We start from the raw sequence: 12,360 nt of genomic DNA, 5'->3' as shown, positions 1-12,360 counted from the left end.
AGGGGACATGGGAACTAAACAGTGGACAAAGTGTATCTACAGCTTCCCCAGCAGCTTAGGTAGGCAGGACAGAGACAGGTCATCAACAGAGATGCAAAAGGGTCTTAGATTCTGAGGAGCAGTTCAAAAAATGAGCAACAACTGAACTTGCGTGTGAATTCGGAAAGAGCCCAGACTGTTCAGGGACAGGAACAATGACAGCAAGTTCAAAGATCAGCCTTAGGTGATAAAGAAATGGATAGGATGTGGATATACTGAGTGGGGTTCTGAGGCAAGGCTTTCTCGGAGGTGATAAGAGGGGGTTTCTGGGCTGACGCATGAGGGATGCTGCTGGCATAGGGATGATGGGACACTGGCAGCATTTGAAAACTGGAAAAATGCCAGCCTGAAGTGTTGAGGTACCTGAGGACAAAGAGGACAAAGATTACAAGTCTGATTCTAAGCCTGTGAGAACCCGAGTGCCATGAGCAGGGCAACCAGAACTGAGAGCTTAGTACCTGGGAGCTCCCCTCTGGAGATGGTGTCTGCGTCCAGCCTGTATGTGTCCTGTAGCCTCATCAGCGCCTTGGCAGCTCCTGCCTCATCCTCGTCTGTGGGGAAGAATTGCCGCTGCACAGAGAAGTTGGCGATAAACCCTTCCAAAGGAGAGAAGGATGCCAGGCATTACCCTGCAGCCGAGGTGACATTTCACTAAGCCCAGAAACACCAACTGGAGGGTCCCTAGAGGGTGGCCTCCCCACCTGCCCCTGCCAGAACCCCAAGTTATGCCTCTCTCCCATTTCGTCATGCTGCCTGCCTGGGCAACGCATCTGGAACCAATCAGAGACTCTGTGCTCTGCTTAGCACGTGAGCCTGGGAGTCCTGGCTCCAAGCTCTGTCAGAACTAGCAGAAGCAAAAAAGACAAAAGACAGGGGCACAGGGCTGATGTGGGGAGAGGAGAGTAGGCCTTAAGCATCCCTTGATCCAGTTCACCCACTGCTAGATCACTTATCAGGCTAAGTGGCTCAAGGAACAGATGTGTTCAGCTAAAAACTCATTACTGACCTTAGTGCTTACTGCTAGGTTTCTAAAACTGTGCGTAGGGTCCAAAAACAATTATTAAAGTGTTTTAAAATAAATTTCCTTATTAACTGGTGGGTTATCTAGTTTATCCTCAGCCCAGATAAACATTTCCCAGATGAAAGGAGGTAGTCAGGGGGCAAATTTCCAAAGCCCTGTATTAGAGATAGCAAAGACAGATCTGGAGGCTCAGTGCTGCCTCTCTGGAATGGGAGACAGAAGTGGGGGTCACAGAGCCAGACCGGGCCAAGTGCTGAGGCAGGGCTACAGGGCCCAACAGGGTGCCTGAGACCATACTGGGTCCTGCTTGAGGCTCTCTAGGGAAGACCTTCCCACTCAAACCTGCTATGAATGCCCTGAAGTGGTGCCTAAGATCGTGGCCTGGAGTCAGGGGAGTTCCTGACCCCAGAAGTACACCAAGGAGCTGCCCTGGGTCTTTGGACTTCCTATAGTCATGGGGTCCTGAGTGGGGCCAGATCCTCCCAGGCTGAATCAGCACATTCAAATCGAATTGAGACTTGGGGAAGGTGTATGTTTAAGGGAAGTGTGTAATTGGGCCTCCAAGGTCATTTGGGCACCCAAGGTCAAGAAGACATCCAGAGTTAACTACTCTCCTGGCCTCGGACACCCATTCTGAGCTGCTCCAAGGATCCAGGGATCATAGAGATCATAGGACCTTACTCAGGGCTTCAAGGCCTGGATCTCTGATGAGTTTGGAATCCAGGAAAAAGCAAGCATAGGTCTTCACTCCAGTAAAAAAGCCACACTGTCAGCATGCCCTTCATTTCAGGTCAAGAAGTGAAAACCAGAAGGCAAAGCAACCTCTTGCTCTGTGGGCTGGTCTTGTAGTCCCCAGGTAGTTTTCCAAAGGAACCAGCTGTTGACAGTGGGGGTGGGGAATGGAGAACAAGGCTAGAGGAGAGGGGGGAAATCTGGGGACAAGCTGAGTCTCCCACAGTGCAGGGAACAGCCAGTTCTGAACTCTGGGCAGGCGCAGGCCAGGCAGGAGGTGGGGTCTGGGAAAGGCAGTCAGGGTTCCTGTCAGCAATGAGCTCACTGGGCAAGGCTCCAGGATGGCTGAGCTCACAATCCCTCCCCAGAGGCCTCTCTGCCCTCAGCCAAACCCAGCCCAGTCTGGCTACACAGGCTAAAATGTCTCAGTCAGAGACAACTATTCCAAAGTTAATCTCTACTCCCATCACAGGGTGAAAAGAAGCAGAGTTCAGGAGACTGAAAAGGAAGCTTAGGATCAGGAGGGGCTCTCTCCTGTTGAGAGGAAAGTGTCAGAGCATAGGAAATACAACACAGGAAAAGCCCAAGCACAGTCCCAGCTTTAAAAAAAATCATATTCTGATTTTCAATGATCACTTCTAAAAATTGATTTAAAAATAATCAGAGATGGTTACATAGATGAAAGCACAAGACTGTAGATAATTTAGAACAATTCCAGGTCCAATGACTTGATCACTTTTACAATTTCGGATGGCAGGTTACTATCATCAAACCATTAAAATAATATTATGGAAGAACACATGATGGGCATGTAAAAAAAAAAAACCTGGAAAATTCAAGAGGAAAAAACGGTATAATTATTTCACAAATCTACTAACAGGTATGTTTTACTTATGAAATACACAAAATGGAAATGAATTTAAATGATTAGTTAGCCCTGGGCCCACCAACTAACCTACTGAACTCATTTTTTTAATCTAAAGCAATATTGACTTACCTCATTGTCTATCTCCAGGATAGACACACTACCAGAGTGCCAATATCCCCCCCACCCCTGTGCAGACCCCTGCCATTCCATGTGCTCCCTGTGCACCCCCATCCCCACACCCTCAGTTCTGTGATCCAAGTCCAAGGGTTAGTTTTGATGGGGTTTGTCTGTTCTCCTACTTTGTTTCTTTATATACCACATATGGGTGAGATCATCTAGGATTTGTCTTTCTCTCCTTGATTTATTTCACTTAGCATAACACCCCTAACGCCATCAATGGTGTCAGAACTGGCAATATTTCATCTTTCCTAATAGCTGAGAAATTTTCCATTGGGTATATATACATTTTCTTTATCCATTCATACATCATTGGGCTCTTTTTTTCAATGTCTATTGGCTATTATCTTAACTATTACATATAACACTACAGTGAGCATATGAATAAATGAATCTTTATGAATTAGCACTTTAATAGTCTTCATATAGATACTTAGGAGTGGAATTTATGGATAATATGATAAATCTATTTTTAGCACATTGGAAAAAACCTCCATTGGGGGCCAGAGCATTAGTGCAGCGGTAGAGCATTTGTCTTGCATGTGGCTGACCCAGGAAGGACCACAGTTCAATCCCTGACATCCCATATGGTCCCCCAAACCAGGAGCAATTTCTGAGCTCATAGCCAGGAGCAGCCTCTGAGTATCACCGGGTGTGGCCCAAAGAAAGAAAAAAAGAAAAAACCTCCATACTAACCAGCCATCATTCCTTCCAGAAGTATAGAGGTTCCTTTTCTCTACTCCTCACCAATACTTGTTTCTGATCTTTGTGATAAAGGCCATACATTGCACAGGTATGAAGTGATATCCATGGCATGCTCTTAGCTTGTCATAAGTTAGCTGTCATACAGATGCTGATGCATCCTAGATTGGAAGTTCTATCTGACTTCCACAGAGGGTTCTTAAACAAATCCCTTTTTTAAGGGGACTCCATCTGCAGCTCAAAACTTCAACCAGTTTTAACAGGAAGCAGCGAGTGATTTCTTCACCCTTCTCCCCTGCTGCATTTGGAGGACCATACTGAAGAGGGGGAAATGACAGAGACAAGGGGAGCAGTCAGAATGAGACTAGAAAAGTGGCCCTTACAAAAAGGAATCAACTGGTATAGGTTATGCCTAGTAACCTGGATGGTGCAGGCTCTGCTGGATCCAGATACCAGAAGAGAATCATCTCAGCATCCTTTCTTGGATTTTAATGGCCCACATTCTTAGAGCATAATAAAGAAATGCTCACCTATCCACCTGTTAAAAAGGTATTGTGCTACCTTCGGCAGCATATATACTAAAACTGAAGTGATAGAGATTAGCCTGGCTCCTGTGGAAGGATGACACAGAAATTCGTGGATTGTTCCATATTTTTAGAAAAAAGAAAAGAAAAGAAAAGAAAAGAAAAGAAAAGAAAAGAAAAGAAAAGAAAAGAAAAGAAAAGAAAAGAAAAGAAAAGAAGGAAGGGCTTCAGCCTTTCCTTAAAATCCTGTTTTAGGAGACTTCTCCCATAGTTGGGGCACTTTGTAGCCTTACTTGCCCTTCTTTTCTGTTTCCCTACAAAAGTCTTTTACTAAATGGAAGGAGGGAGAAGAATTAACTGTCATTGTGTGTAAGTTTATTCCTGGGATCACAATTCTACTCCACTGATTAGTGTGTTTGTTTTTTCTCCAATGCTGTATTGTTCTGTAACTAATGATTTGTATTTCAGTTTGAACGGGAGACATGATATCTCCCCTTACCATTTTTCTCAGAATTCCTTAACTCTTTTGTAGAGCTAGACAATTTCGGTATTATTTGTACTATTTTTTTTTAAATAACTGCCATTGAAATTTAGATAGTGACTGAAATGAATCTGTATGGTGCTTTGGTAGAATGGTCATTTTAAAAAATGTTAATTTTTCCATTCATAAGCACAGAATATCATTCTGGTTTCTTTTTATCTTCTCTGATTTCTTATAATGCTGTCTTATTATTTTCCTTAAACAAAAATATTATTTCTTTCTTATTATGAGCTTTGATAAGTTTACTCCTAGTTACTTAATACTTTTTGTAGAAATTGTAAAAGAAATTCTCTTTATTTCTTTCACTTATATTTATTTTATTACTTGTACACAGTAACACAACAAACTTTTTGTATATTGATTTTGTAGCCTCCCACTTTATACTAAAACATTGTTTATACTAAAACATCGTTTATACTAAAACATAGTAGTGTATAGGAACCTGATATCAACAACAGCTAAAGTGTAAAAAAGTTTCACCGGGACCATAGAGAATGACTTGGATTGGACAGACTGGTATGCCTGGAGCCCAGAGTCGGTCTTATACCAATAAACTTCGGGGGTGAGGCTTTCTTGTAATCAGGCCAAGGATTTTCTTTTTCCGTTTCCCCATATTTTTCTGGGCCTATGCAAACAACGGCAATTGCCACTGTCACACCTTTATTATTATTTTTTTTAATTCTTTTTAACCCTTATTCTTTAAGAAAAAAAAAAGCAATATACTAAACTTAGAAACAAATAACTGTAGTAGAATATCTGTCTTGAATATAGGCAGGGAATGGGAAGGGGGGAGGGGGACATTAGGAGTGGGGAATGTTACACTGGTGAAGGGGGTGTTCTGTTTGTGACTGTAACCCAACTATAATCATGTTACTTAAATAAAAATGTATTTAAAAAATAGTAGTGATTCTAAGAATTTTCTATAAATATTACTATGTCATTTGAAAATAAACCATTTTACTTTTTTTGGGGGGGGGGCACACCCGATGGTACTCAGGCTCCTGGCTCTGTGCTCAGAAATCGCTCCTGGCAGGGCAGGCTCAAAGGACCATAAGAGATACCAGGAATCGAACCTGGGTCTGTCTTGGGTTGGCTACGTGCAAGGCAAATGGCCTACTTCTGTGCTATTGCTCCAGGCCCCAACTTTACTTTTTTCTAATTTGGATCCTTTTTATGTCTTTTTCCTTCCAAAGTATGCTTGCTAGGATTGCCAATGTTTGTTTACTGATGAGAGAAGAAGATCTTGCCTTATACCTAAACTTAGAGGGAAATTTGTCAATATTTCACCATTGTGTATGATATTATCTATGGATTTGTCACATATGTTCTTTATTATGCTATACAGTCCTATATTCATCTTATTGTTTTGTTTTGGGGGGGTGTTTGTTTGTTTGTTTGTTTTTGTGCCATACTTGGCAGTATTCAGGGCTAACACCTAGCCCTGGACTTAGAGATCGCTCCTGGTGGGCTCAAGGGAGCATATTGGATGCAAGGGATTGAATCAGCCATATGCAAAGCAAGTACCCTAACCCATACTACCACTTTAACCCCTATCCTCATCTTACTGGAATCGTTATCATAATTAAACACTAAATCTGGTTAAATGATTTCTCAGATTTTGTTGACATTATTGTATGATATTTTTAGTTACTTTCTCTAAACACATAATTACAACATTGTTTGCATTCATTTGTGGGATAAAATAAAAAGAGTATGGTAATAATATCCATAGACAATAGAAATGAGGTCCAGGAGGACCAGTCCATGGTAGAAAGCTAGCCACAAATAGCATAGGAGTGCAGTTATGGTAGATAAGTGACTACTATGACAATAATATATAGAAATGATCATCCTGGAAAAGGACTGGTTACTGAAAGAAGATAAAGTGATAGGCATAATACCCCTTTGGTAACAGTGTGGCACATCACAATGTCTAAAAAGGAAAATTAGAGAAAAAAAGAAAAATAATGTATTATTTTTGTCTTTTTTTAATGTGATATATTATATTCATTGTTTTCCATATGCTTAATTCACTTTTTTTTTCATTCATTTGGTCTCTCAAAAATAGCATGTTGGGCCAAAGTGATAGCACAGAGGGTAGACTTTTTGCCTTGCACACGGCTGACCCAAGACCAACCCAGGTTTGATTCCCAGAATCCCATATAGTCCACTAAGCTGCCAGAAGCCATTTCTGAGAGCAGAGCCAGGAGAAACCCCTGAGCACCAATGGGTGTGAACCAAAAGTGCAAAAACAGAACAAAGCAAACAAAAAGAAAGTTAGTTTGCATTCCTGGGCTGATATCTATGGTACTATTATTCATCAAAATATCCATGTGTAAAAATACTAAAATTTTATGTGATAGTGAAGTAAAAATACCTATCACTAGGCAATTATATAAGAATTTTTAGTTTGGGGGTAGGAGCAATATCTTCTCGTTTGCAATAGCACAGTGAGTAGGACAGATGCCTTTCACACAACTGATCCAGGATCAATCTCTAACATTCCATATGGTACCTAAAGCCTTCCTTGAAATAATTTTTGAGTGCAGAACCAGGAGTAACTCCTGAGCCAGGTCTGGGCTAAAAACAAAAACAAAAAATTTTTGGTTTTCTTAATGATTTTTTGTTTTGTTTTGTCATACTGGCCAGTATTCAGGGGTTACTACTGACTGGCCCTCAGGAATTACTCCTGATGGTGCTCTGGGGACCATATAGGATACCAGGGATCAAACCCAGGTCAGCAGCAGAGTCAGCATCGTACAAGGCAAACACCTAGCTGTTGTAGAATCGCTCTGGCCTCAGAACTGCAATTTTCAAGGACAGAGATAGTCCAGGAATTAAGATGCCTGCCTCATTCATATTCAGCTGACCCACATTTGATCCTTGGAATCACCTATGTTCCCTCCAAGAAGTGCTAGGTGTGATTCCTGAGCAAAGAGTAATGCATCTACCCTGAGCACCTCTGGGTGTGGCCCAACATAAAAACTAAAATTATAGGAACAGGCAATTGCCAAGTCCTTCAGAGAAGAAAATATTCATAAGACCAGTGGATCGATGGCCACACATAACCACACATACCCAACCACAGACAGTTTCAGATACCCCAACTGAATCTCAGCATGAGCGCAAGAACACCCACCCAGTCACCAGAGCACCTGCTCACTGCCCCTCACCTGCAGCTGAGTCCTGAAGAACCAGGTTCTCCAGTACAGGCCAGTCTGTGTTCAGCCGCTTCACCAGTTTATATGCATTCACAGGGTGGGCCAGATAACCCTCAGGGTCTGCTGCTGACTTGCTGGTCAGGGCCTCCATTTTGTTGGCCCAACTGAGAAACCAAAGGAAAAGAAAGATTATCACACCTATCCACCTGTGTCTTGATCTGTGGTCATTTCTCTGGTGAGATTCAGAATCCTCTCATTGGAAGGCAATAATAAATAAATGAACCTCCCAATATACTTCCAGTCCTTTCATCTAGATAAGAGAACTAAGAACCCAAATGTCTGCAGAAAGCCTTGAGTCCTTATCCCACATATTCGCTACTTTGAAAGACTGATATGAAGAAGCTCTAGGCCAGCTCCACAGGGCCCTATCAAGAGCTGTGTCTTGATATCAAGAGCTGCCTGGTGGAGGTGGGGTGAGCTGACCCAGGATGGCATAGGAACACAGGACATCAGACACCTCTTAATCTTGGAGATCTTAGCTTCCTCCATGAGGATGTACTCCTTCAGAGACCGCACCAGGTCCTGCTCCGCATAAATCAAGTCTGTCATGTGACCTGCAAGGGAGAATAAAAGGATGAGGGAGGAATTATGATGTCCAGAGGCATTCCTTGGGACAGGCAACCCCAGCCTAGAGAGAGGCAAGTTCCCTAGGACAAGGACATATTAGCTCTCTTAAGATGGGACTGTGGAGCTTAGGGAGGAGAAGGACTGAGAAGGAAAGAAATCAAGAGGGGAAAGAAGATGAGAACAGAAAGTAACAGGGATCAGGAATTTAATTATACTGCTGATATAAGAGAGTGACATAGCTATCTAGCCAATGCAAATACTCAATAACACTAAAATCATGAGGTCTAAGATGCAACCACTGAACTTGGTAATGTGCCTGTCAAGGTAGCAGGTGTGGGGTAGGGAGTGACGGAGTATGGGAGCATGGGTGGAGGAAGATGACACTGGTGGTAGGATTGGTGTTGAAATAGGATATGGCTAAAACTCAACTATCAATAACATTATAAATCATGGTTCTTTAAATAAAAAAAAATTAAAAATAAAAAATCTTTAAAAAAAAGATAGGATTCTGAGAATTAGAATCAAATGGGGCATAGGAACTCACATGGCTATGGTCCCTAGTCTCAGAAAGAGAAGCAAGGGCATTAAGAGACTGAGGTAAGCACACCAATGAATGTTTTACAATAACTCCAAATCTCATTCTTCCACCGCCACCCAGTTAGTACATGTCATGGGGCACAGATAATCCCAGGGCTTTTCCACAAAGAAATAAGCTCTGAGAGCTGGAAATGATCACTCTGGATAAGAACTGAGTGCTGAAAAGAGGTAAAGTGGTATGCATAACCTTTCAGTAACAGTATTGCAAACCACAGTGTCTAAAAGGAAAAAAAAGAAGAGAGGGGGAAAACTGTCTACTATAGAGGTACGGGACAGGTAGTTAGTGGGGAAGGAAACGGGGGACAGTGGTGTCATAAAATGTGCACAGGGGAAGGGATGGATGACTAAAATTCAATCATGAACAACTTTGTAACTGTATTTCTAAGTAATTCAATTAAAAAATTTTTTGATTTTTGGGCCACACTCAGAGGTGCTCAGGGGTTACTCCTGGCTCTGCACTCAGAAATCACTCCTGGCAGGCTCGGGGGACCATATGAAATGCAGGGAATTGAACCCGGGTTAGTCCCAGGTTGGCCTCATGCAAGGCAAATGCCCTACCACTATGCTATCACTCTGACCCCTAAAAAAAATTATTATTATTATTATTTTTTTTGGTTTTTGGGCCACACCCGGTGTTGCTCAGGGATTACTCCTGGCTATCTGCTTAGAAATAGCTCCTGGCAGGCACAGGGGACCATATGGGACACCGGGATTCGAACCAACCACCTTTGGTCCTGGATCGGCTGCTTGCAAGGCAAACGCTGCTGTGCTATCTCTCCAGGGCCCCCTAAAAAATTTTTTAAGGGGCTGGAGCGATAGCACAGTAGTAGGGTGTTTGCCTTGCACGCAGCCAATCCAGGATGGATGGTGGTTCAAATCCCAGTGTCCCATATGACCCCCCAAGCCATGAGTGATTTCTGAGCGCAGAGCCAGGAGTAATCCCTGAGCATCACTGGGTGTGGCCCAAAAAACAAACAAAAAAGAATTTTTTTAAAGAAAAAAAAATAGCTCTGAGACTTTGGGTAAGGAGAAAAGCAAGCACTGTCAGAGTGCTCTCTGTTCAGAACCACCGAATAAAGAGAAAGATGGTCAGAAAGGTTGAGAAGCCCAGCAGCAGCCTGTTACTTCCCAGGCCTGAAGCCAGGCTCAGAGCCAGCTCCTAAACCACTCAGGTCATCAGAATGTCGGAGGGAAAAGTGACAATTCTGCAAGCTCCAATTTCTTCCAAAATGGATAAAACCAGAAGTTGAGATCTGGAGAATTAGACAGGGTCTCAGAGCACAAATTCACCATTCCCAGAATCCCACGTGGGCTAAGTTCAATCCTGGCAGCTCTGCTCTTTGTGATCCCCAGCACCTCAAATGGCTTCTGGCCACAGTGCAATTAAGCATGCATAAGCACCACAAAAAGGAGTGCAGTCTCCAGCTACTACAACTGAAAAAAGATATGTAAGCACAAGGGCCAGGAAGTATGACCCATGTGGACACTCAGTAAGTCCAAGCAAGCACCATAATTGTAAATATGTGCCCCAACAAAGAGCAAAATCCTAGTGAACACCACAGCTAAAGGAGAGCTAGCCCTGTTGCATGTTGCACACTGCAGTCAAGTATGTCAGTAGCAGCGAGCACTGCAGTCAGACATGTGTGCAGTTCCTGGTCATCAAAGCATCAACAATGATAATGAGGGAGGGATTTTGTTTTTATTTTTATTTTCAGGAAGGCTTGGGGGCCACACCCGGCGGTACTAGGGGTTACTTCTGGCAGGCATGGGGGACCATAGAGGATGCCAGAGATTGAACTCAGCAAATGCCCTACCTGCTCTACTATGCTATGGTCCATAGGTAGGAAGTTTAAAAACAAAACAAAACAAAACAAAACAAAAAAAAAAAAAAACAGCAGTTAAGAGGCTAGAGCAATACTTCAGGAAGTAGATTCCTGGCATCCCAAAGGATCCCCCAACCATGCCAGGACACCCCTGAGCACAAAGCCATGAATAAATCCTAAACAACACCAGCTGTGACCCAAAAACAAAAAAAGAGAGAGAGAAAAAATAAAAAAAGACTAGCAGTTGAGGCCACATGAGAACAACCCTAAATGAGAACAAGCCTCAGAGAGCAACTTTCCCCAGCACTTGAGCTGATGACTCAGACTGTCCTGTTTGCACGTACCAATTGAAGTAAAGAATTCAGCCTGCACAGAGCCCAGGACACCGAACCAGGCTGTCAGCAATGCAGATACCCAGGAGTTCATGGTCACAGAGGGCTGAGTCTATGAGGCATTCAGTGATGGTTCCTGGATCGAAGAGAGAAGGAAAGCACCTGTCATGAGACTATCACATGAGCACATACACCCAAACTGAGACGTGTCACAGTCTGACCAACCACATGAAGCCACAGAGAATAAGCAGGGTCTTGGTCAAAAGCAGTCTGGATACAGCACAGCTGGAAGTTGCTGTCCAGCCCCCCTCTGGGAGGCTCAGAGCAGGAGGAACAGCCTGTGACCCTGGGAGAATCTCTGTCCACACCCAGAGCCTCCCACTCCACCCCCACCTCCACCCCCATTCCTTGGAACCTCTGGCGGTATGGTAGGGCTGGTTGGCCGTCATTTCTAGTTCCTGTGACTGGCCCAAGACTTCTCTTTTACAGAGCACTGGTCTGTTCCAAGGCTCTCCTTCCAATATATGCACCCAAAAAGTACCAGGTGCTAGGGACCCAGATCTAACTCACAGCCCTACCTACTGGACTATCAATAGGACAAGAGAGTAATGATAGAGAACCTGACACACCTCCATAGTGAGCTGTCCCCAATGGTCAGCCAGAAGAGGGGCAAATCTGCCCCATATCTAGATACTCCTATCTACAGTGAACTTCTGGGGAGATAGCAGTCACACATGTTTAGTCAACACCCATCTATGCCAGGCTATAGGCATAGCATATAGACTCCAAGGCAGACTTAAGGGCCAAAACCTCAGCCTGGGTGGGCTGGGCCAGGCTGCTGACATGCAGAAGAAGCCAGAGCTAGACAGTATTTATCCATCTAGAAATAGCCAAGCCCAGTTCTCAAGGCAGCCAGTACAACCTAGGGCAAGGCTTGCTGGCTCAGGACCTAAGTACACAACGGAAACTCAGACTTCTGCCCTCCCCACCCCTGCTCAGCCCTACAATTTGACATGCAGGACCAGCCTTAACCTCAGCACACACCTCCCCTTCCTGCTCTGCCTCACACGGGCCCCCTATGGAATTTTACTAGGAGAAATCCATGAATATGAAGGAAACACAAATGGGCCTCTTAACTGTACATCTGAGGTGATTAAATCCTAAGTCTGAGCTCATGCCAGTTGACCCACTGCTGCTCTTCCAGCCCATGAGTGTT

The 12,360-nt window shown here is 43.7% G+C and overlaps 1 protein-coding gene and 1 non-coding gene across 5 annotated transcripts in view; one reads left to right on the top strand and one right to left on the bottom strand.

Moving 5' to 3' along the window:
* P4HA2 (prolyl 4-hydroxylase subunit alpha 2) overlaps window positions 1-11,281 on the bottom strand; it is a 41,764-nt gene extending 30,483 nt beyond the window's left edge. For 3 of the 4 annotated variants that reach the window (XM_049786742.1, XM_049786741.1, XM_049786743.1), the window contains exons 1-4: window positions 11,157-11,281; window positions 8,283-8,379; window positions 7,778-7,929; window positions 498-635 (exon numbers count right to left, since the gene is read on the bottom strand). In XM_049786742.1, coding sequence (XP_049642699.1) covers window positions 498-635; window positions 7,778-7,929; window positions 8,283-8,379; window positions 11,157-11,238 — 469 coding nt within the window. In that variant the 5' untranslated portion in view covers window positions 11,239-11,281. The remainder of the gene's footprint in view (window positions 1-497; window positions 636-7,777; window positions 7,930-8,282; window positions 8,380-11,156) is intronic. The other variant, XM_049786744.1, reaches the window with a different exon arrangement.
* Window positions 4,094-4,195, top strand: LOC126029265 (U6 spliceosomal RNA). The gene has a single exon (XR_007502896.1). It is a non-coding gene; the product is annotated as a U6 spliceosomal RNA (small nuclear RNA).
* Window positions 11,282-12,360: the final 1,079 nt, after the last annotated feature.

This window comes from Suncus etruscus, chromosome 14 (genome assembly GCF_024139225.1).
Source record: "Suncus etruscus isolate mSunEtr1 chromosome 14, mSunEtr1.pri.cur, whole genome shotgun sequence".
In the NCBI taxonomy this organism is placed as follows: Eukaryota; Metazoa; Chordata; class Mammalia; order Eulipotyphla; family Soricidae; genus Suncus; species Suncus etruscus.
This window is presented reverse-complemented; position numbering and strand designations above follow the sequence as displayed.